Source organism: Lepidochelys kempii, chromosome 1, assembly GCF_965140265.1.
Source record: "Lepidochelys kempii isolate rLepKem1 chromosome 1, rLepKem1.hap2, whole genome shotgun sequence".
NCBI classification, from domain to species: domain Eukaryota; kingdom Metazoa; phylum Chordata; order Testudines; family Cheloniidae; genus Lepidochelys; species Lepidochelys kempii.
Window position 1 is genome coordinate 30,704,279 of NC_133256.1, and position 26,010 is coordinate 30,730,288.

Here is a 26,010-nt window from a genome sequence, read left to right on the forward strand (position 1 = left end):
ACTTACCCCTGGGGGTATCCAGAGGCCTTCCAGAGGGTACATCAACTCATCTAGATATTTGCCTAGTTTTACAACATAAGTCTACATAAAATGCACTAGCAAAGTCAGTACAAACTAAAATTTTATAGACAATGACTTGTTAACACTGCTCTATATACTATACACTAAAATGTAAGTACATTATTTACATCCCAGTTGATTTATTTTATAATCATATGGTAAAAATGAGAAAGGAAGCAATTTTTCAGTGATAGTGTGCTATGACACCTTTGTATTTTTATGTCAGATTTTGTAAGCAAGTAGTTTTGAAGTGATGTGTAACTTAGGGTACGCAAGACAAATCTGAATCCTGAAAGGGGTACAATAGTCTGGAAAGGTTGAGAGCCACTGCTCTAGGAGGCAGAATAGGCTTTCTTGGGAGGAGTACTAGGTGAGGGAAGTTCCATGCACCCTCCTCCTCCCTTGCACATCCACCACATCAACAGCTGGTCCTAAAATTATGCACTGAGTTACTAATACCCAAATCAAACGTTCAGTACAATGTGTTCTCTCTGTCCATAGGAATTTACAGACACAGAATATTAACAGTAATGGTTAATCCTTTGCACTTTTGTAGAATCTTAGTCCTTTACAAGTATTATTTAAGCCTCACATCATGCCTCAGTGCAATTTTGCTATTCTGTAGGAGGGCTTCAATGATTTACCCTATGGTAATTTGGTGGAAGAGCCAGTAGCAGAACCCAGGAATTCTGTTTTTGTCCTTTGCTCTTACATAAACTACCTGAATAGATCCTTCTCATGGCTACAGAACAATTGACTCCTAAGATTAAGTAAGTGTCAGAAGTTAATGTAATAGATGCAGATTTTAAAGAAGAAACTAAAGTAGGTGTTTTACTGCATAAACTTTACAAGATGCTGTCAGATGTACAAAGCAGAACTGCTTCTAAGTTGTTAAAATAATACATTGCTACCGTTAGATGATTTTCATACACCTAGGAACAAGAAACATTCAGTAAGCTTGCAGTACATTCGCAAGTGTATACTTAACTCTGTTCTTAATAGAAAACCTATTATGCAGTGCATTATGGAGACAGCACGATAGCTCTACATGTTGGGGGACTACCGGATGAGCCGCTCTTTTTAATAACTGTAATTCTACTTCTGATGTGCTTTTTTTTGGAGCAACAAGTGCCAGAGTGATATGAAGGAGAGAAAGTCAGTTATAGAAGAGAAAATAGAATTTATAATGATAAAATTATGAGACTTCATGTCCGGGGAAATTTTCTTTTGTTCACCAAAGGAAAGTGCAAGCTGTAGTGTTTTACACTGCATATAAATAATGAATAACTGTTAATCCAAAACAAACATATATAGTTGCAATATAGATACAGAATGGTATAAGTGCTTAATGAAAATGATTTGCCAAATTATGTTTTTTTAAATAATGGCTGAATAATTTGGATTTATTGGCTTGTGTCTTACTTCATAGCAATTGTATTTTCTATATTTAAAATAAACCATAAGACAAGGGAAAATACATATTTAATATATTTCAATAGAATAGAACTTTTGTAAAGTCACTAACTTCCGAGTTTCTGTGTTTGTTTGTTTTTTAAAAAAGTCTTCTACCAAATTAAATCTTCCAGGAGAGTCGACCATCTGGCAATAAGAAAAATAGCTTATACAAATGGAGGATTGAACAGTCCCAAAACTTTTCTTATTTACAAAGATAACTTGTGTAGACAACTTCTGTTTCTACAACTGTGCATTAGATAACCATATTTCATTCCTTACTAATAGAAGAAAATTTATTCATGTCTGCCTTTTCTAAAAAGGCCCTTTATTTTCTTTAGGGCTGATGCACACCACAGCTGTAAGCAAAAATGAATAAATAATGAGAGGTTGGGGGGTGGCATCTGATGAATTTGATGCCTACCAGTCAGAGGCCAATCTGAAAGAACCAGGCACTGACCAGGGATTGGGGCAGCACCTTAGTAGGAATTCCAGCAACTGGGACAAAGCGAGTATTTCCATCGATTGGCATCCTCAATCTTTTTTTTTATTATTGATCCCTGGCTTGTAGGTGTCTGGAATTTAAGCCCTGATTTCAGTGGCTATATTGGAATCCTCTTTGTCATTGAAGCACGTTAAAATTAACTAATACATAAGCGAAATTCAAAGGAAAATACCAACACTAATGCTTAGGTTCTCCCTTGCCCTTTTTATTCCTCTTTTGTGTCCTCCCCTCCCACTGTTGTTTTGATGCATTTACCCCAATTCCAGATTGTCATGCCCCAAACCCTCTCTTCATTTAAGTCTTTCTTAAAGTATGCACTACCTTCTGTGTTGCCCCAAAAGAGTTAGCTAAAAACCAGTAAAAAGAAAAGGAGTACTTGTGGCACCTTAGAGACTAACCAATTTATTAGAGCATAAGCTTTCGCGAGCTACAGCTCACTTCATCAGATTTCCACGATATGCATCTGATGAAGTGAGCTGTAGCTCACGAAAGCTTATGCTCAAATAAATTGGTTAGTCTCTAAGGTGCCACAAGTACTCCTTTTCTTTTTGCGAATACAGACTAACACGGCTGTTACTCTGAAACCTAAAAACCAGTGTAAACTATCCCCATCTTTTGGATTTCCCAACTTCATACATCTATCTTCTAGATTTGAATATCTTCAGGTAAAGGCCTTTATTCCGGTGGGCTGCACGGAACTGAACATGCTATCAGTACAAGACATTGGGACAAAGTTTCTAATCAGATTTGTATACTCCAGTGATGCATTGTAAATAGTGCTTAACTTGGGTTTTGGTAAAACTCTTTTCCTCCCTTTCCATACTAAGATGTATGTCTAGATATTGCAGACGTCAGAATTCAGGTTGTCTTTTCATTTTTCTAGCTTCCAAACTGATGCTACAAATGTCTCATGAGAATTATAGAGGGTAGTCCTCAACAATGTTTTGTCTAGACTGATAGAACTCTGATCATTCTTAATACATGCGTTCTCACTTTTCTTCTTACATTTACCTTTATGTATTTTTGTAAAAAAAGAAGAATATTTTGGTCATACTGGTTATTCCATATTTATAAATGCTGTGTATTGGAACATTCTTTACTGCTGAGATCAAATCTTGGTGCTGTGAAGTTTAACTTAGCCTTTTTTTAAAGTGCAGATGTGTGTTGTCACTGTAAATGCCACTCAACTAAAGTAGTCCATACATAATGAGCAAGTAATTGAAGATATATTTTTCAATATCTTTTTTTTAAAGTCTCTCTAGAACAGTATACAGTATTGTGTTTATATTTAGTTAGTTTTAAAATAGCTGTTAAGCCCCTATTGAAAACTTTTAACTGTGGGAGAAGTATATTAAAATAAAACTCACGGTAACCTATGGGCCCAATCCTGCAACCCTTGTATATGTAGGACGTCCTTGTTTGCAAGTAGCCCCACTGCATACACTAGGACTACTTATTACCACTGAAGCTTCAGTTGATGTATTAATTTCTCTTGCTTCAAGAAAACGAGAACTGAGGATTATTCATCAGTATGAATACGATTCTCTTTGTTATGGCTGGGATTTAGGAATTTAGTTTGCTTCAGTGACTTTTTGAGGCATAGCAAGCAGTTTGATTTGAATGGTATTCTCTTATTTTATGTGAGATTATTTTATGTGAGATTAAGAAAGGAAATCTTTTAAGCAAAGTATAACCTCACTATATGAGACTTTGCATATACTGTGATATAGTTATTGGAATAATTGTAAGACTTGTTTCCTTTTTCTTTATCATAGATCTATCCATGGCAGTGCAAAAATTTTCCCAGTCGCTACAGGATTTTCAGTTTGAGTGTATTGGAGATGCTGAAACAGATGATGAAATTAACATTGGTAAGTGTGTTCTGTACTTCCAGCGCAATAATATTCCCATTTTTACAAAATGCAAAAAGATTCAATTATAACAATAAATGTGTAAGCAACACGCTCTTTCAGAGTTCATGCAGTTAGGGTATGTCTCCGCTACAGAGTCTCCAGCGGCACAGGGGTTTTTCCATTATTGTAGCTAATACATCTCTCTGAGCAGCAGTAACTAGGCTGACACTGACCTAGAGTTGTCTGCACCAGGGGTTAGGTCAGCTTAAATACGGTGCTGCTCAGGGGTTTGAATTTTTCACACCCCTGAGTGACATAGTTACATCCATCCAAATTTTATATGTAGACCAGGGCTTAGTTGTGTATGAAGGAGAAAAACCCCTGGAAAGCTGTTGTAACACTTCATTTATCTTGATACATCAGAATGTGATGTGTTCATGTAAAATGTAGCCCAGCCCCTTTAGAATGCCATTGAGTCAAGTATGATTTGTTTCAAACCCTGCTAATTCTTCTAAATGAAAACCAGTTTTAACTGGGCCATTGCAAGGCATCCCTATTCCCTAGTAACAAGCTTCCTTATCCATTTTCAGTTTTCTTGCTGCGATCATTTTGGCACTAGACCTTTCAGATAAAGGGCAAAATCTTTTTTTTTTAATGGGAAAAATGTGCAGTGAGTTTTTTTTTTCCTTCCATACAAAGACAAAAAAATAAATGCTGAATTGATTTTTCTCAAACTAAAACAAAATAAATAAAAAATTTCTTCAGGCAGACATCAGGCTTGAAAAATTTCAGCCCCAAAGGGGTGATTCAGACAGTTTTATAAGCTACTTCCTAATAGAATTTAGGATGGACACACCCAAGATCAGAAACCATGGCTTAAATTTTTCTTTTCAAGGTGCAATTCCTTGCTCAAACAAAAATAAATAGCATTACACAAGCACTAAAGTGTACTGCATCAAAGCCCTGCTTAGGAATGAAAGCTCATATGCTAATGAAGTTGTCAAAAAAGAACCCAATTCAAATAATGGTGATTCAGGTAGCCGCACTACAAGGTAAATAATAATTTGCTCAAATGGGCGCAGGTTGCATTAATGAAAATTTAACTGCTTTGTGTGTCAGTAAAGCTATATATAGTGAAGAACCAGCTGGCATCTACTTGGACTTTCAGAATGCCTTTGACAAAGTCCCTCACAATAGGCTATTAAGTACTCAGAGTGCTGACAAACAGCTGTGATAGACTAGAAACTGGCTAAGAGACAGAAAACAAAGAATGGGGACAATGGTCAATTTATAGCATGGGAAAAGGTCAGGAGTAGTGCCCCAATGTTTTGTACTAATATGTATTAATGATTTGGTGAAGGAGTGAAAAATTAGGTAGAAAACTTGCAGAAGACATGAAATAATAAGGAAATACTTTTTTTTTTTTTTTGCATAGCACATAGTTAATCAGTGGAGCTCATTGCTGCAAGATATTTTTTGAGGATAGAGGTTTCAAAAATAGGTTAGACATTTGTACAGACACTTATATTATAACATTCTGTGTAAAGTATATTTAAAACAAAATCCTGATTTCACACATAAGACATCCACTAGGGCTTAGAAAGAAACTACCCCTATGGGAAGTTATTTTAATCATCCTTGACATTTTCTTTCATATTGCTCTGAAGCATCTGGTACTGGTAACTGTGAGAGGTAGAACACTGGACTTAGATTTACATCTGGTCTGGCAATCTGTATTTTCCTTTATAGTTCGGTAAGAAAGTGTTCTATTTATGTGCCAGAGTTGTCATAACTGCAAGTGGACTGACTTCCCTCTACCGATCATACCAAACTGCCAATCTATTTCAGTAAGCTCTGAGAATTTCATCAGCAAAAGCTTTATTCTGCTCCCATTCAGGTCAATGGAAAAAACCCAGTTAACATTAACTCTGCATAATCAAGGCCCAGTGTACCATCTTTCCATGTCCTTATATAACCCTTATCTTCAGAATCTCAGATTGGTTCAGCTCTTCATAGTGATCTAGTAGGCTTGGGAAAAGACCCAGAGTGAATGTGTGAAATGTTCAGGTACCTGATCTTAAAGGCTGTGTTCAGAGCAATGGTAGACCCAGGTTTTGCAATCCGGGCACTGACCACTCACACATCATCATCCTCTGCCCCACCGTCTAATCTCAGTCTGGTGTGGAAGGGAGACCCTGATGAGGGTGGGGAGCTGGAGAGAGCGCTGCCCTACACTCACCTAACAGCAGTGGCTCCTGTCCTGCGGGACAGCCTACCTCCACACTCCGAGCATTGTGAATTGGCACAGGGGACTGCAATGCTATTTAGGTTTGGCCTGGCTGCCATGATTGGTGGGCTGTCGGGCCAAGTGTAAATGAGAGTCATTGTGATATAGCGTACAGGGTCACAGCACCACATGATCCCGTGTTCCATGTCGCAACAACCTCAGCAGGGAGCCACCGCTACCAAGCTCCATGACAAGAGGTATCACGTGTTCACCTAAAAGTTGCCGTGGGAGCTGTCGACGACACCACACACACACACACACACACACACTCTCCCATCCCTTTATTAGCTCCTCCATTGGTTCAGAGTTGTGTCGGAACTGAACATTTAGAGTCTCTACATCCTCTGGTGGCAGATGGATAGCTAAATATTAATATTTTGAGTCCTGACAGGGCTGAAAGTTAGGAAGGCAATTCAAACTGCTTCAGTCTGGTGCCTCTGTTTATGGGTCACTATTTGTCAGTGGGATAGATATGGCATTGCTGATTTTGAAATGTTTCTTAAACAGTGTGATCCGCAAAATTTACTGGTAGGCTTAAGCCTGAGAATTATCTATATTAAAAAATAAATGGTTTTGAGATTAACACTTTCAGTAAGTAGTTCCTTTATTTTTACATGGCAGATAAATGACCATCCCTTACAGATTTACAGTATGCCAATGGAATGAATTTACAGAAATTGCTGGGTACAACAATATAAGGTTGAATTAAAGTCATATTTATGACATGTGACTCATATGAGTATGAGACGTAGGCAGATTAATTCCAAGAGGTATTGTGGCTGTTCACATCTGAATTTGATATGCCTTTATACATTTTGATATATTCACAAAGCAAAAAATAATTTTGGTTATTAGGACCACCAAACCTTTTTCTCTTTTCTGTATTTTATACTCTATTGCCATGATCTGTGGTTATTTTCATTAATAATTGTGGCCTATTTTCTAATATCTTTTTGTTTTTTGTCTGTCTCATTGTTCTCGAAACCCCTTGCACTGTATTTGGCAATCTCTTGATATTTTTATGGTTGATAAGTCTAGCTCATGGGTATGTATGATATGTAGTGTGTGTATTTAAAATTTACAGTACCTCTCAAAGTTGTGTAACCTCAAAGTCAGTCAATATTTAACTTAAAAAAAACAAAACAAAACCCAAACCAACAACTTTGAATTACTTTAGCCTCAAGTGATTAAAAGAAGGTCCTGATTGGTCTTAGTCTGGATCCTAAATGTGTTGAGGAAAGGGTATTTTATTTGGATGTTAAACAGGCATTTAAAACTATTTAGAAAGAACCAGAAAGTTCAAGACGTTTGACAGCTGATTTATTTCACTTTGAGCTTCAAAGATGGGATTTCTACGTTCCAAGGCAGCCATTTCCTGGTGGATTGTCATATGCATCAAAGAAGCTTACAGGAGCAAAATGTAAACTGGCAGGAATTGAATCCCAGTCTAATAGGGCTTGAGGTGATATTGTGCACCTTTATAGAATAAGCCTCAGTCTTTAATCTCCCTAAAGCAGTGACCTAGAATTTGGTCCATATCTTTACATGCCACTACAAGCTTGATGTTTGCTCATCATCAAAGACAGCTTTGTACAGATGAATCCTGCTATCTTTGCCTCCCCTCTCCTTTATCTCTTTGGTAAGAATACTACTTTAGTGTTTCTACAGTTGCCAAGCTGCTATTACTTGAGATTTCAGTTTTGTTTGTTCACTGATACCAGGAGGGTTGACCCTAAAGTCTTTGCACACTTATCAGAATATCAACTGCTCCAGAATTATTGACCCTTGGGAATGACTCCATTGGTTAAGGTTATGAAAATTTTTTTGTTGTAAGATCAGTCTTGGAAACCTTCTAAACAAACCTCTTTTCTGCCAGAATTTCATTATGTGTACTCTGGGAAAGAAGACAGTATGGGAACATTTGAGTTGAGTTGCACAAGCCATTTTTAATAAAACTTATAAAGGAAAAACTACCAACTTTTCATTCTTTAAATGTGCTTTACATCATCATACCTCAAGAACATCTTGATCTAGAAACTCCATTTCATTATATATATATATTGCATTGCTTTGATCTAGTGTGCACAATTGCTTTTTACAAAAATCAAGAAAATTCCTATGTAGGAATGTAATGTAGTATGCACCCCACATCAGTCCTGATAGGGTTAACGAGGGCCTGAGATGACAATTAGGTCACCTGAGTGAAAGAAGACCAGGGTTAATTAGGAGTGAAGCTGTCATAAATATAAAGGGAAGGATAAACACCTTTAAATCCCTCCTGGCCAGAGAAAAAACCCTTTCACCTGTAAAGGGTTAAGAAGCTAAGACAACCTCGCTGGCACCTGACCAAAATGACCAATGAGGAGACAAGATACTTTCAAAGCTGGAGGGGGTGGAAACGAAGGGTTCTCTCTGTCTGTGTGTTGTTTTTGCCAGGACCAGAGCAGGAATGCAGGTCAGAACTCCTATAAAAAGTCAGTAAGCAATCTAGTTAGATATGCGTTAGATTCTGTTTTGTTTAAATGGCTGATAAAATGAGTTGTGCTGAATGGAATGTATATTCCTGTTTTTGTGTCTTTTTGTAACTTAAGGTTTTGCGTAGAGGGATTCTCTGTGTTTTGAATCTGATTACCCTGTAAGGTATTTACCATCCTGATTTTACAGAGATGATTCTTTTACTGTTTCTTCAATTAAAAATCTTCTTTTAAGAACCTGATTGGCTTTTTCATTGTTCCTAAGATCCAAGGGTTTGGGTATGTGTTCACCTATGCAAATTGGTGAAGATTTTTTTATCAAACCTTCCCCAGGAAAGGGGGTATAGGGCTTGGGGGGATTTTGGGGGGAAAGATGTTTCCAAGTGAGCTCTTTCCCTGTTATATTTGTTAGACGCTTGGTGATGGCAGTAATAAGGTCCAGGGACAAAAGGTAAAATAGTTTGTACCTTGGGGAAGTTTTAAGCTAATCTGGTAAAAATAAGCTTAGGGGGTTTTTCATGCAGGTCCCCACATCTGTACCCTAGAGTTCAGAGTGGGGAAGGAACCTTGACAGAAGCCAAGCTGGGGAAGGGCTGGACCAGAACAATAAAGCCAACAAGCTGAAAGTAGAAGGGGGCTTGAAGAGAGGGAGGCTTCAGTCATTCTCTGGGATGAGGTAGGCCATCAGGGACAAGGAGGAAGTACAGGGGGAGAGTAAGCCTTGATATCCTGTCCTGGAGTAAGGAGTCTGGTAACGAGCTAGAAGGTAGTGAAGTAGCCACAGGGAGTAGAGCAGGGTCCTGTGGTAAACCCAGAACCAGGCAAGAGAAGATAGAGAGAGCTGGTAGGAAGGAGCCCAGGGAAGCAGCAACAGGGACGAAGGCTGAGGACCTGGATTGCTGTTTATAGGCTGGAACCCAGTGTAGCCAGTGGGCCTGGGTTCCCCTGTCAGCCACTGGTATAGTGGCATAGAGCCTCGAGTTGGGGCTGAATGCTAACTGTCCAAATGTCATCTCCAGCCATCTTGTTGGACTTCATAACCCTGAAAGGGGTGGACTAAATGGCGAGGTTATCCAGAAGAAAAACTATTGCAGAGAAATGAGCAGCAAGGGGGCATCTGGTGCCACAAGAGCTACGTTCAAAGACCTATACAGAAAGAGACACATTAGCAGTGAGTGGCAACCCCGTTACAAGGAATTTTCATTCAAATAGTATAGGTTGTAAATATCAATTAATTTTAAACACTGTTATGAGAGAGGTGTGCACAGTTGTCACCTTCAGAAGTTTCTTCCATGTTGAAATGCACAACAGTATTACGAGCTCTGGCAGGAGTGCTTATTTTAAGCAGAAGGAGTCTCTCAAATCAGTAGAATTTTTTTTCAAAATGGAGAAAATATTTTAAGCAGAGTTGGATGAAAAATAAAACATGTTTGTTTCAAAACTCCTTGAAACAGATGAATAGTTTTTGGTATTACTTGCCTTTTTAAAAAACATTTTTGAAGTGGTTATTGAAAAATTTCACTTCCAGAAAACCCTTAACAAACTTCAAAAAGCTTTTGATGTCACAATATTATTTTAAAAAGAAATAGTTCAATAAATTAATTTTTTTACATTTTTTAAAAAAAAATGTAGTTTTTTTTGTTGGGAGGATAAAACTTTTTTGTTTAAAAAATGTCAGCTATCTCTAGTTTTAAGTTTGACTGCTGCATATGTTTAAAAAATTGGAATTGAGTAAATTTGTTGTTGTTCAAATAACTCTTACAAACTCCTACAAACCTTAACTCTTACAAATTCAGGTTTTTTAAAATCTAACAAATGAAAATGCAATACATTCTATAAACATACTGACTCCTATATCTCCTTTATGTTAAATAATGTGGAGACTGGAGTATTATGAGATTTAATATGTAAAGTGGGTTCTATAAAGATGTGTTAAGAGGACTAAATGTGTACGGGATCCGTATTCTGAAGCATAGGGTCTCTTGACTTTGAGAAAGTAAAATTTGAAGTAGTAATAATGAGGTTTTCAAATTATTGTGGCAAGATGTGTTGTAGTAGTAAATCTATGGTGATGGAGTCGGTGTATAGAGAATAAGAACAATATTATAACTATAGTAAAATTGCAGATTGGAGAAGGTCCAGTTGGGTTTTTTTAAATATGGAGGCAAGATGACCTTGGTGTCACTAGCCCTTGATGAGCGAATTAGCTGGTTGGCATTCTGTAGGCTGTTGGTGAGTGGTCCATGTTGGAACTATGTTTGGTGTAGGGTGGGTGGCTGTAAGAATATCAGATCTAGCAGGGGATATAGGACCAGAATAAAGGTTTGTGGAATTGTTATTGATCAGTTACCTCACTTTCCAATGGTTAATCTATAGTTAAATCCGTTCAGTGTTTTCAGTTAGATAGTTGTACTGTCAATATTTTTTATCTTCTTTTTTGTGGTCTGGGAATATTTGTTGTGTAACTCTGAGCTGTTTAGTTGCCTGATATCTAGGCATTATTATCTACACATTTTCTACAATGGCTGATGCAGTTTATGGGATCAAAACAGCAGGTCAGTCACCCACCAAACATAGCACTTTGGGTAGCTTTACTTCAGCCATTTAGCACTCTTTCTCAGGAAGAGATATTAGGGTGCTCTGGCTCCAAACTGAAGGCTTGCTGCTTTTCCCAGAATACCAGCTGTTAATTAGGCCCTCCAGACTGTTTTTAACTGTTGTACATCTTTTTTTCAATAAAAGACCTTCATGTCCTGGAGTGATTATGTGTATGAAATTTAGTTATCTTTTAGTCTATTTGTTCTTTATTGGGGTTCTTGCTAAATATATATTTTTAAAATCTGACATACTGCAACACTCTTTCCTGCAATCATTTTCTTTTGAAGATTACTTTTTGGTATGAGAACACAATAATCAAAATGAATTGGCACAGGATAAATGTTAACTATCTAGATTGTAAAAAATGGCTTCTGAAGGATTCTTAGAAGCAGTTTGGACTGAAGTGATGTGAAGTGGTGAATAATTCAGAGCTGATTTTTGTTGTGTTGCACTGAGAGCAAATTATTACACAAGTTTTATAGGCAGAGCTGGTAGCACTGCCAGTTATTAAGGTTGCCCATTATAATACCCTGGTTTTGGTTGCATATATCTGTGCCAAAACTTTAACCAGTTGAGCTGAAATTTTCATGCCAGGTGTCTTCCTTAGGCTGAATTTTTTTCAAAAATTTTAGCCAAAGTGATTGAGTCATTGCTAAGAATGAGGCCAGGGGAAAAGATGTTTTGTCCATGTTAAATTCTGGTGACCTTTTATTTGTGCTCTAGTGCTGTCATGCTTTGGAGGAGAGACTTGAAATTTGGCAGTAAGGAGGCCATTTGCTGTCCTTGTGAAAATCCATTCAAATTTGGCTGAGTAATAAGCCTTTGAAAAGTCATCTCAAGTTCACACATGCTCAGTAGACATTCCTTCGTTTTTAGCATCTAAATTCCCCAAAGATTCCATTTGCATTGGGCTGAGCAGGACTTCCTCTGGAATTGCAGATCTGGGCTGCTATGGGCCGTGCGAGGTGTACATCTGGTAGATGCAAGAGACTGTGTCTTCTGTGCTCTGTGATCTGCTTCGAGCAGGGGGTTGGACTAGATGACCTTCTGGGGTCCCTTCCAACCCTGATATTCTATGATTCTATGATCTTTCTGCGGGCCCTTCACTGTGTGGAAAAGGAAGCTGTCTGATTCAGATGCACAGGAGAAAAGACCTGGACCAGTGGGGAGGTTTGGGAAGGGGAGTATATTGGGACAAAGAGCCTAGGTTAAGAAGACTGGTATTGGAGGCTGGCAAGGAGAGGGAAATGGAAACTGGCATTGGAGTGGTTGGGAATGGGACAGGGACCGGACAGGGATAAAATCAGATTAGGTTCTTGGGAGGAGACTGGGACTGAGGGGGAGTAGGTGGGGAGGAGACAGACCTGACAAGGAGCTAAGGTGTCTGGGGGTCAGCATTTCAATTAGTTGGGCAAAGAGCCAGGGAATATGCGACACTGAGATATTTGATGAGGAGCCCAGGGAGGGAGTTTAGGAGAGTACTTGTTTCTTGACTAAGAAGTGTTTGGATGGCTGGATAAGGCTTTTAATTATTCTTTCTGCTCACAAATGGTAAAGTTGGTGACTATTCGCAATGAAAGTGTCCCACAATCTGTCCTTAGTATAGGATACATTCGTTATGGTGCTGGTTTGATACAGGCGAGGCTTGTTTTGAAGAGCTGGGGCTATGCACTGTCAAGCAGAACTGTTCCTCATCAATGAGATTAAAGAGGAGCGGGGAAATCCCTGATGGGGATAGACCAGATATAGAGCAGTATAAACAAGTCATTGCCTGTATGAAATTTTAGTTTGTACAGACTTCGCTAGTGCTTTTTATGTAGCCTGTTGTAAAACTAGGAAAATATCTAGATGAGCTGATGTACTCCCTGGAAGACATCTGCTTACCCCCAAGGATATATGTATCCCTGGTTGAGAACCACTGCTCTAGTCTGACCTCCTACCACCTGCTGTGTAGCACAAGCCACCAGCACCTGCCACTAAAGCCAACAACCAAAATTAGACCAAAGTATTACAGCGCGCAGAAGACCAGACTATTATGTGCCACAGTCAGAGAACAGGAGGGACTGGATGCTGAAGGCTCCTGCAATGTCAGGGAAATGATTAAGGGAGAGAGACCCAGATAATCCTGGCAAGTAAGGTGGGCAGGCATGCCTAGGTGTATATATTAGTACAGGAATATATGTGTGTTTTATAGCTTCTTTCCCACCCTCTGAGCACACTGGCCTAACCCTTTGGCTTTGCCTAGGCAAGTTTAGTTCTGTTACAGGAGGAGGTTACCCTCAAGATCCCATTTTTTTTATCATAAGCTAGAAATAGGATAACATTCCCTTGTACTGCGTTTGAACCACACGATTTTTTTCATTTTTACTTATTATTTTACTTTGGTTAATGGATTCTTAACAGTTTCTTGTTGCTGTATTTCCTACATTTTCAAGATACTATAGGTTTATCTACTAATATCTGATTGTTGTGTAGAAGTTAATTTGCTTATTCACCAAACATATATAAGAAGTCTATTTATGGCTTTGTACCATGCTTCCATTTTCCTTTCTCCCCATTGTTGGGGGGGAATATTAAAATTAACATAATGTTTTTTACAGCCACTTTTAACATTACTGTGTCCCAGTTCAGAATCACGTAGGCATTTTATGTGCAGACTGTAAAATGTGTTCCTATCTCCTTCAAATAAATAGAATCACTTGTTCTTCAAATAAAAGATAATCTGATTTTTAAAGCACTAAATATTGAAGGATTTGTACTGTAGAGAATTGGAACAAGTTTTTCTTTTAAAGCTGCAATCAAATCGGATTCATGAGATAAAACTCCCCAGTTCTAATCTCCTTTGATTTGGAAAATAAATTATTTTAAAAACAACAGTGATCATTATTGTCTTTGTTCTGAAATGCAGTGACAGCATCTGCAGCATTACAAGAGCAGTAATATTACTAATTAATATTACGATATGGATATTGGTCACAGTGACAGGCAAATCAATTACAATGTAGTTTTGTACAATTTGAATAGTTGTCATACAAAAAATGACATTTTCATGCAGCAGCAAATAGCATGATGGATGATACTGATGTGTTAATGTAACCTAGAAAGGCATTAGACTGGTGGTTTAATATAAGTCACTCTTCCTATCCTTAGTGGCTGCATTTTTTCCATCTTTCCAAATTTCAGTAACAGACAGGATGACAAAGAGCCAAGAATCTTGGATATTGAAGATGCGTCATCTTGCATTTGGTTATAGCCATTCACCTTTGAAATAAAGCTACTGCTCAGAGGATAAAGAATCTAAAGTGAATGAATGAATGAGATCAATTGTACCACAGCCGTGCCTCATGATTCTGCTAATGTCAAAATAACTGCGTGCATACAATGCTGCACACGAAGGGTCTGTCTACACTGCAGCTGGGAGGTGTAATTCCCAGCTTTGGTAGACACACATGCACTAGCTCTGCTGAGCTGGCGAGCTAAAAACAGCAGTGTGGTTATGGCTGCAGCAGCATGGGCAATGGATTGGGCTAGGTGTCCGAGTACAGCCCCGTCTGAGATTCTAGGTATGTACTTGGTCGTCTAGTCTGAGCTGCTCCTCTTGCCACATGGCCACACTGCTCTAGTTATTGTGCTGACTCGAGCGGAGCTACCCCGTGTTCGCAAGTGGCATGATTTTGGTTAGAGCTGGAGCTCAGTCTTGCAATGCTCCAGTTGTCACGGAGTCCCTGGGCGATGCTCTGGAACTGCTCCCCACGAAGCCAGTCAGGACTCTGGGGCAGTCGCCTTTCTGTGAGCAGCCTGTTTTCAGGACGCACAGCTTCCACCTTCCTGGATCTGACCTCGGAGCATTCAGCATCCTCTGCCCCTCCGTGCGCTTCCTACAGTGAGTCCACTCAGGTGGGGCTCCTGAATGATGTGTGAAGCTCCAGCCCTTTAGCGAATTTGATGCCCCTGATTGGCTGCGTGCCACACTTGCCCATCTCCTGGGACAGAGTAATCAGTCAGAGCTGCTGGAGGCAGAGCTCTTTCCCTTTCTTCATAGCAATCCAGAACCATTCTCACAGGCTGCGAGGGAGAGGGGAGGGAATTAAGGAGCCAGACAGCTGAGGGTGTCTGCTCTCCCCCACCTCCCCTCCTGTGAGTATCAGGGACCAGATGACAGGTTTCAGAGTAGCAGTCGTGTTGGTCTGTATCTGCAAAAAGAAAAGGAGTACTTGTGGCACCTTAGAGACTAACAAATTTATTTGAGCATAAACTTTTGTGAGCTGCATCCGATGAAGTAAGCTGTAGCTCACGAAAGCTTATGCTCAGATAAATGTGTTAGTCTCTAAGGTGCCACAAGGAACCAGATGGTACCTCTGCTTCTCCCTCTGCAGTACCCAACCTGGAAGTGGAAGGGGGGTGAAGAGCCCTTGGAACTGCCTCCCTCAGCCTGGCAGGGGGAGAGGGAACTCCACTGCAGCGCCCTCAGATCTGGGAGAGGGGTGAAAAATTCAGGAGGAGCAGAGGTGGGGCCTGGGAGGGAACTTGGGGGGTGGGGCCTAAATGGGGGAAGAATTGAATTGCTGGGCAGGGGATGAGCAGATGTGGGGGTGAGAGCTCCTGCAGCAGGGGCCAAAATCACCTTACCCAATAAATTTGGGGGAGTGGCCAACGCTAATTGTCACACCCTCCCATCTGCCCCGTCCCTTTCCCAACTAGTGGCGCTGGAACAGGGCCCCCTTCCCCTCCCCTTCCCCCTGAGGCCCTACCACCTGGCCAGGCCAGTAGCTGGTGGAGCCCAACCGGGGAGCCCGAACAGTTGTGGGAGCCACACAGACCTTCCATCTACTCCTGGTGCAGGGGGCCTGAGAGCAGCCCCTGGCTAGTGTCCCTGCCCCCGGCCAGGACAGATGGAGATGGAGGGTCCGCCCCAGCTCCCCACAGCTTCCTGCATGGCTCTTACCCTGACCCGGCTCCGGCTAGGGGTGGGGCCTCAGAGCTGCAGCCCAGCCACGATAAGAGGCTGCCATGCAGGCAGCTGTGGGGAGCCGCAGCAGACCTTCCACCTGGCCGGTGTGGAGGGCCTGAGAGCAGCCCCCAACTCTCATCCCTGCCCCTTGGGTCCCTTGCCCAGGGCAGGTGGAGGGTCCACACCATGGCTCCCCTCAGGTGTCTGCACTGCTCTTACTATGGCCAGGCTGTAGCTCTGAGGCCCCACCCCCCGGGCCGGAGCTTGGGTAAGAGCCATGTGGGCAGCTACAGACTAGGGACCGAATGACTCGGCAGCAGTTCTGCAGAAAAGGACCTAGGGGTGACAGTGGACGAGAAGCTGGATATGAGTCAACAGTGTGCCCTTGTTGCCAAGAAGGCCAATGGCATTTTGGGATGTATATGTAGGGGCATTGCCAGCAGATCGAGGGATGTGATCGTTCCCCTCTATTGGACATTGGTGAGGCCTCATCTGGAGTACTGTGTCCAGTTTTGGGCCCCACACTACAAGAAGGATGTAGAAAAATTGGCATGGGATATTTTGCATAATGTCCGCAGCAGAAGAAAGGAGTGGAGAGGAGTGCTTGGCCCACAGCTCTGCTTTTTCCTTCTGATGTCTCAAAAGGAGGCTGCCACAGTGGTTGTCAGAGAAATGCTGGGACAGCTCTTCTTGAAGCAGGGAGAACAGGGGAGATAGAGCATCAGCCAAAGCCCTTCTTTCTAAATGTGGAGCCAAGGGGATTACTTTTGGTACCCCCAGCCTCTCTCAGCTACCTTCTACTTCATATTTTGGGAGGAGGAGAGGGGGGTCTTTGCTCCTTTCCATGTTACCTTAGGGTTGCACATGATTTTTCTGTTCCTCTCCTCTCCCCCAAACCTAGGACTCTGATCTCCCAGTAACTCCCCTCTCCCTGCCCATTCACACATCTTTCCCAGCCCAATTATTTCTCCCACAGATACCACTATGATAGGCTGTGTGCAGACAGTCTCAACAGAAGTGTCAAACAATCAATATGAATGGCTCTGGAGAAAAAAACCTACAATCTTAACCTTCGAGGTGGTCCCTACAGAGCAGGGTTGAGAATTATTGATGGGCCAGCATTTTGGGAAGTATACGTTGTTGCTGGCCATGATATGCTTGTTCTGTGAACCTATAAATGACTTCAGTATTTAGGGTTGTCAACCGAGCACACTTCATGGGCAGTAACATACATTTTCAAAAGTGTCTAGTTTTCAAGGTTCCTCCCCCACTCTGAACTCTAGGGTACAGATGTGGGGACCTGCATGAAAAACCTCCTAAGCTTATCTTTACCAGCTTAGGTCAAAACTTCCCCAAGGTACAAAATATTCCATCCGTTGTCCTTGGACTGGCCGCTACCACCACCAAACTAATACTGGTTACTGGGGAAGAGCTGTTTGGACGCGTCCTTCCCCGCAAAATACTTCCCAAAACCTTGCACCCCACTTCCTGGACAAGGTTTGGTAAAAAGCCTCACCAATTTGCCTAGGTGACTACAGACCCAGACCCTTGGATCTTAAGAACAATGAACAATCCTCCCAACACTTGCACCCCCCCTTTCCTGGGAAATGTTGGATAAAAAGCCTCACCAATTTGCATAGGTGACCACAGACCCAAACCCTTGGATCTGAGAACAATGAAAAAGCATTCAGTTTTTTACAAGAAGACTTTTAATAAAAAATAGAAGTAAATAGAAATAAAGGAATCCCCCCTGTAAAATCAGGATGGTAGATATCTTACAGGGTAATTAGCTTCAAAAACATAGAGAACCCCTCTAGGCAAAACCTTAAGTTACAAAAAAGATACATAGACAGAAATAGTTATTCTATTCAGCACAATTCTTTTCTCAGCCATTTAAAGAAATCCTAATCTAACACATACCTAGCTAGATTACTTACTAAAAGTTCTAAGACTCCATTCCTGGTCTATCCCCGGCAAAGACCCAGCATACAGACAGACACAGACCCTTTGTTTCTCTCCCTCCTCCCAGCTTTTGAAAGTATCTTGTCTCCTCATTGGTCATTTTGGTCAGGTGCCAGCGAGGTTACCTTTAGCTTCTTAACCCTTTACAGGTGAGAGGAGCTTTCCCCTGGCCAGGAGGGATTTCAAAGGGGTTTACCTTTCCCTTTATATTTATGACACTAGTGATTTTGGTTGTTTCCATTTGTAGGTGACCGACTTGAATAAACATTAGGGTTATTTGGTCGTGCCTCAGTGCGGGGGGCTGGACTTGACGATCTCTCGAGATCCCTTCCAGCCCTACAGTTTCTGTGATTCTAAGCCTGGCTTTAAGAGGGTGGTGCTTTGCACTTTCTGAAAATCAGATACCCTTTAAGGTATCTTAGGTTTGAGCACTTGAAATCACTAGTCACCTTTGAAAATGTGGACCAAAATAGGCATAGCAGCTAAAATGTATTAGTCCTACAAACTCTTTGTGGCTGCACGTTGTTAGGAAGAAAATAGCAAATACTTCATGAAAGTGAATTCAGTTTTCAAATGCTAAACTTATTTATCTTTTATTAAATTAGACAAAGGGAAACACTAATGAGTTTCAGCTGTATTCTCAAGTCTGTTGCTTTTCCTTGTACCACCCGTTATTTCAGCACCCACACAGAACCACTCACAGGAAATGATTATACAGCTGTGAAAATGGAAATATCAGGCGTTTTCCCTCATTTGAAGTGTATGCACCTCAGTGAAGAATCTGTGAGCTGACAAACTCCTAAGTGTCTGGCATAAGTTCCTTCCCAGTCATCTGTTATGGAATGCTAGGCAAAATATTTCTTGTCTGTAACGGGAAATATCATGGACAGACCAATTCCCTGAAGAGCACTTTTTCACACTGGTTTAATATTGTAACGGCTCAGAAAACTCAGTTTTATATACTGAAACAAATGAATATAAGTTGGAGGAGGACAAACATGAAGTGTATATCATGATATACTGCCCAGCCAGAGCTTCTGGGGAAGAAAAAATAAATCTCTGATCTTATCTGGCCCTGTTTTTATGTGGTTTTTGAAGTAGCTTAGCCCGTGACAGGCTGTAGATACCGGCTGCAGCAATCTGATATATTCAGGACAATGGTTGACCTGATATTTAGTTCTGGTCCTGTCCCATTGCAGTTAGTGTGAGGTTAGCCATTGACTTCAATAGAAGCAGAATCAGACCCTTTAAGGGTTGTATCATGTCTCTAGAAACTCTACTTCTGCCCCTCAAGGAGTCTCTCAGAACTGTCCAACTAAGAAAGTACATGAAAAATGAGTTTTCTACTTGAACTCCTTATCCTCAAAGACTCATAGATTTCAAAGTCAGAAGAGACCATCATGATCATCTAGTCTGACCTCATGAACATTGCAGGCCACAGAACCTCACCCACCCACTCCTATAATAAACCCATAACCTTTTGCTGAGTTACTGAAGTCTTCAAATCATGATTTAAAGACGTCAAGCTAGAGAAATGTCACCATTTACATTAGTTTGAACTTGCAAGTGACCCATGCCCCATGTTGCAGAGGAAGGCAAAAAAGGCCAATCTGACCCAGGGGAAAATTCCATCCCGACACCAAGCATAATGATCAGTGAGATCCTGGGAAAAAATTCTCTGTCGTAACTCAGAACCCTTCCCATCTAGTGTCCCATCACTGGCCACGAGTTGTCAGATTGCGAGCAGTCACAGATTGGCTACAGATTTCTCCCCTGGTGGGCTGTGCAGTTAAGTTACTCCAGCCCTATGGTTGTACTGATATCTTTGTGTGTGGCCCTATTCATAGAATCATAGAATCATAGAATATCAGGGTTGGAAGGGACCCCAGAAGGTCATCTAGTCCAACCCCCTGCTCAAAGCAGGACCAATTCCCAGTTAAATCATCCCAGCCAGGGCTTTGTCAAGCCTGACCTTAAAAACCTCTAAGGAAGGAGATTCTACCACCTCCCTAGGTAATGCATTCCAGTGTTTCACCACCCTCTTAGTGAAAAAGTTTTTCCTAATATCCAATCTAAACCTCCCCCACTGCAACTTGAGACCATTACTCCTCGTTCTGTCATCTGCTACCATTGAGAACAGTCTAGAGCCATCCTCTTTGGAACCCCCTTTCAGGTAGTTGAAAGCAGCTATCAAATCCCCCCTCATTCTTCTCTTCTGCAGGCTAAACAATCCCAGCTCCCTCAGCCTCTCCTCATAACTCATGTGTTCCAGTCCCCTAATCATTTTTGTTGCCCTTCGCTGGACTCTCTCCAATTTATCCACATCCTTCTTGAAGTGTGGGGCCCAAAACTGGACACAGTACTCCAGATGAGGCCTCACCAATGTCGAATAGAGGGGGACGATCACGTCCCTCGATCTGCTCGCTATGCCCCTACTTATACATCCCAAAATGCCATTGGCCTTCTTGGCAACAAGGGCACACTGCTGACTCATATCCAGCTTCTCGTCCACTATTGGGAGAGAAGAGAGGCTGACTTTTTTTTTTTTTTTAAACTAATGAAAGCTACCACCTGGTAAACTTCCTCATGTATCTTCAGCCCTATTGTCTAAAAGGGAAATGGATATAGGGCTTCCATGCCCTAATTCCTGAAGACTGGTGGTTATGAGGAGTTGTCACTCTCATTTTCTCCACCCCGTCAAAGAGCCATAGAAACATAGAACTCATACTAGGTCAAAGCAGTGGTCTGTATGGTCTAGTATCTTGTTTCAGATGGTGGCCCATACCAGATGTTTGAATGGAAGGAGCAAGAAACTTCGTAGCAGACAGTTGTGGAAAAACCTGCCTTTCAGGGAATTTTCTTCCTAACCCCAGGCAGTTTAACAGTTGGATTATGACCAGGAGCATGAGGGTTTATGTCTTTTGTACATTATCATTGGTGCTATGTAACTGTGGATGATGATGATGATCATAAAGGGATTTTCAAAAAGCTCTTCCTATGGGGAGCGTCACTGCTGACTTCAGTGGGAGCAGTGGTCAAACTTACATTGACTTCCGTGGGAGCAGAGTTAGGTCAATGCCGACTGCTATTGAATATTCTGTCTGTAAACTTCTAATGCTTTTGAATCCTGCCAAGTTCTTGTTCTCAATATTATGTGGCAATGAGGTTCACAGATTAGTTTGCAGTGTATTTAAAAAAATAATTACTCCCCCTCTCCTCCGCCAGCAAACTGAGGGCATTCCTCCTCCCCTCCTTCCCCGTCCCCCTGAGAAGGAATGCCCTCAGTCAGCTAATTTGACTGTATTCCAGAACCTTCCCTTGCTGGTTGGTTGGTAGTCAGCCAGCAAGAAACCAGGCTCCACATGTCACTTGTGTGCACCTGATTACTTAATAATTGGGGACAGTTTGTACAGTAACTCCCCATTTAATGTCCTCTCGCTTAACGTTGTTTTGATGTTATGTCCCTGCTCCATTACAGAACATGGTATTTTAAAGTTGTCCAATGCTCCCCATAACGTTGTTTGGCCGCCTGCTTTGTCCACGGCTGGCAGCCCCCCATCAGTTCTCCTAGCCCCCCCCCCCCATGCCTCCCACCCGCAGACGGACCCTGCAGATCAGCGCCTTCACCCTGCCCCCCTGCCTCCTGCCCGTGGCAATCAGCTGGGTTGTGGTGTTCAGGAGGCTATGGGGGAGGAGCGAGGATGCAGCATGCATCCTCCCCCCAGTCTCCTGAACGCCACAAGCCAGTTGATTGCTGAGGGCAGGAGGCGGGGGAAGCAGGGGGAAGGCGCTGATCTGCGGGGTCCACCGGTGGGCGGGAGGGGCGTAGGGAGGCTGCCAGCCAGTTTAATATCTGTATTAAATTGCTTGTTTAAAATGTATATAATGCCTTTTGTCTGGCAAAAAAAAAAAAAAATTCCCTGGACCCTAATTCCCACCCTCCATTTACATTAATTTTTATGGGGAAATTGGATTCGCTTAACATCGTTTCGCTCAAAGTCGCATTTTTCAGGAACATAACTACAACATTAAGTGAGGCGTTACTGTAATAGTCATGGGCAGTATCTACTAAAGGGGGAAATCCCTTTTGTGTAAGGAGTTAGCAGCTACAAAGACTGACTGCTGGAATGGACTTTTCAGAAGTAAGTTTGTGTCCTTTTGTTTCTCACCGGATGATGAATAGATTTTGAGAGATTTCAGTGAGTTGTGTTCAATGCTGATCAAAGTTCTTGTTACAAAAGTATCAAATTTCAGGGAAACAGCGTGGTCTAGTGATAGGGCAGGAGACTGGGAATCAGAGGAACTGGGTGGTTGTCCTGTCTTAGGGTATGTCTACACTACGAAATTAGGTCGATTTTATAGAAGTCGATTTTTAGAAACCAATTCTATACAGTCGAATGCGTATGTCCACAGTAAGTGTGTTAAGTTGGCAGAGTGTGTCCTCACTACTATGGCTAGCATCGACTTACAGAGTGGTGCACTATGGGTAGCTATCCCACAGTTCCCGTAGTCTCCGCTGCCCATTGGAATTCTGGGTTAAGCTCCCAATGCCTGATGGGTCAAAAACATTGTCGTGGGTGGTTTGGGGTACATGTCATCAGTCCCCCCCCCCATCCCTCTCTCCATGAAAGCAACGCCAGACAATCGTTTTGTGCCTTTTTTCCTGGGTTACTCGTGCAGACACCATACCACGGCAAGCATGGAGCCCGCTCAGCTCACCCGTCACTGTACATCTCCTGGGTGCTGCTGGCAGAAGTGGTACTGCATTGCTATTCGCGGCAGATGGTGCAGTAGGACTGATAGCCATCGTATGTCTCCTGGGTGCTCCTGGCAGACCTCGGTGAGGTCGATCAGGGGCGTCTGGACAGATATGGCTATCCTCCTCTTAGAGCACTGAATGGGAGCCAGAGACTCCAGGTCATTCTCTTCTTTAAATTTTGTCTCATGGAGATTCAGTCCTGTCTGAAATATCATGCAAGCTGGAGGCTTCTGCCTGAGGCTGCTCTCCCAGCTGGCAGCACCACCTGGTCGCACCTACCCCAGCCTACTCCTTGCTCCCATGGCTCATGAAGCCTGGACAGTAGTAAGGAGCAGTTCAACTATAGGCTGAGCAAGTGCAGAATGGTGGAAGAATGTGCCTTTGGATGTTTAAAAGCTCGCTGGTGCTGTTTGCTGGCTAGATCAGACCTCAGCTCAACGAACATTCCCATTGTTATTGCTGCTTGCTGTTTGCTCCATAATATCTGTGAGACTAAGGGGGAGACGTTTATGGTGGGGTGAGAGGTTGAGGCAAATGGCCTGGCATCCGATTTTGAGCAGCCAGACACCAGGACGATTTAGAAGAGCACGCTGCGCATCAGAGAGGCTTTGAAAACCAGTTTCATGACTGGTCAGGCTTCGGTGTGACAGTTGTGTGTGTTTCTCCTTGATGCAAACCCACTCTTTTTGTTGATTTTAATTCCTTGTAAGCCAACCTCCCTCCCCACTTTGAGCGGCGGAGAACCAGCTGAGCAGCGGGGACAGCAGAGCAGCTCACAGCAGGAGTTTGCCTGGGACTGGGAAGCCTGGCTGTTTAAAAATAGCCAGAGCTTCGCGAACCAGCTGAGCGGCGGAGAACCAGCTGAGCATCGGGGACAGCAGAGCAGCTCACAGCAGGAGTTTGCCTGGGACTGGGAAGCCTGGCTGTTTAAAAATAGCCAGAGCGCGGAGAACCAGCTGAGCAGCGGGGACAGCAGAGCAGCTCACAGCAGGAGTTTGCCTGGGACTGGGAAGCCTGGCTGTTTAAAAATAGCCAGAGCTTCGCGAACCAGCTGAGCGGCGGAGAACCAGCTGAGCAGTGGGGACAGCAGAGCAGCTCACAGCAGGAGTTTGCCTGGGACTGGGAAGCCTGGCTGTTTAAAAATAGCCAGAGCGCGGAGAACCAGCTGAGCAGCGGGGACAGCAGAGCAGCTCACAGCAGGAGTTTGCCTGGGACTGGGAAGCCTGGCTGTTTAAAAATAGCCAGAGCTTCGCGAACCAGCTGAGCGGCGGAGAACCAGCTGAGCAGCGGGGACAGCAGAGCAGCTCACAGCAGGAGTTTGCCTGGGACTGGGAAGCCTGGCTGTTTAAAAATAGCCAGAGCGCGGAGAACCAGCTGAGCAGCGGGGACAGCAGAGCAGCTCACAGCAGGAGTTTGCCTGGGACTGGGAAGCCTGGCTGTTTAAAAATAGCCAGAGCTTCACGAACCAGCTGAGCGGCGGAGAACCAGCTGAGCAGCGGGGACAGCAGAGCAGCTCACAGCAGGAGTTTGCCTGGGAGTTCGCCTGGAGTGAGCCCAGTGAGGCTTACGTCTTGCAAACTTCTCTGAGGAAGCTCGTAGTAGGAAGGTGATATGGAAATGGGGGGGTTCAGCTGTTGTGACCTGCACTGGATGTGCCATGTTTGTCTTTCTTCCACAGGACAGAAGCAACTTTGTCTGTACAAAGTGCAAGCTGGTCTCCATATTGGAAGAGAAGATTGAAGGTCTGGAGCAACAGATAACAACCCTGCGTTGCATACGAGAAACTGAGGATTTTCTGGACAAAACTCAGGATAGGCTTCTAGGGGCACAAAGCTCTACAGATATAGAGCAGGTTGCACAGAGGAGCCAAGAGGCCAGTGAAGAAGCTTGGCAACATGTTACCTCCAGAAGAGGTAAGCGGAATGTCCGGGTTCCAGTAACACAGACACAGGTAACTAACCGCTTTCACGTTCTCTCCACAGGTATCGTTGCGGAGAGTGGACTAGATGATATGTCTGGGGCGAGAAAGCAGAAGGAGACTCCGCTGGTTGGAAGGCATGAGATGCTATGTCCTGAGGTTGGGAGTTCCACGACCACCACTCCCAAGAGGAGAAGGCGGGTGGTGGTGGTCGGGGACTCTCTCCTCCAGGGGACTGAGTCATCTATCTGCCGCCCTGACCGGGAAAACCGAGAAGTCTGCTGCTTGCCAGGGGCTAAGATTCGCGATGTGACGGAGAGACTGCCGAGACTCATCAAGCCCTCGGATCGCTACCCCTTCCTGCTTCTCCACGTGGGCACCAATGATACTGCCAAGAATGACCTTGAGCAGATCACTGCGGACTATGTGGCTCTAGGAAGAAGGATAAAGGAGTTGGAGGCGCAAGTGGTGTTCTCGTCCATCCTCCCCGTGGAAGGAAAAGGCCTAGGTAGGGAGCGTCGAATCGTGGAAGTCAACGAATGGCTACGCAGGTGGTGTCAGAGAGAAGGCTTTGGTTTCTTTGACCATGGGATGGTGTTCCATGAAGGAGGAGTGCTGGGCAGAGACGGGCTCCATCTTACGAAGAGAGGGAAGAGCATCTTTGCGAGCAGGCTGGCTAACCTAGTGAGGAGGGCTTTAAACTAGGTTCACCGGGGGAAGGAGACCAAAGCCCTGAGGTAAGTGGGAAAGCGGGATACCGGGAGGAAGCGCAGGCAGGAATGTCTGTGAGGGGAGGGCTCCTGCCTCATACTGGGAATGAGGGGCGATCAACAGGTTATCTCAAGTGCTTATATACAAATGCACAAAGCCTTGGAAACAAGCAGGGAGAACTGGAGGTCCTGGTGATGTCAAGGAACTATGACGTGATCGGAATAACAGAGACTTGGTGGGATAACTCACATGACTGGAGTACTGTCATGGATGGTTATAAACTGTTCAGGAAGGACAGGCAGGGCAGAAAAGGTGGGGGAGTAGCACTGTATGTAAGGGAGCAGTATGACTGCTCAGAGCTCCGGTACGAAACTGCAGAAAAACCTGAGTGTCTCTGGATTAAGTTTAGAAGTGTGTGCAACAAGAGTGATGTAGTGGTGGGAGTCTGCTATAGACCACCTGACCAGGGGGATGAGGTAG

The 26,010-nt window shown here is 43.1% G+C and overlaps 1 protein-coding gene across 5 annotated transcripts in view; it reads left to right on the top strand.

Annotated features, from left to right (window-relative positions):
* Positions 1–26,010, top strand: part of ARHGAP42 (Rho GTPase activating protein 42) — a 378,378-nt gene that overhangs the window by 58,583 nt on the left and 293,785 nt on the right. For 4 of the 5 annotated variants that reach the window (XM_073337948.1, XM_073337938.1, XM_073337919.1 and 1 more), the window contains exon 2: positions 3,793–3,888. In XM_073337948.1, the coding sequence (XP_073194049.1) occupies positions 3,793–3,888 (96 nt within the window). Of the gene's footprint in view, positions 1–699; positions 831–3,792; positions 3,889–26,010 lie in introns of those variants that run through there. The other variant, XM_073337956.1, reaches the window with a different exon arrangement.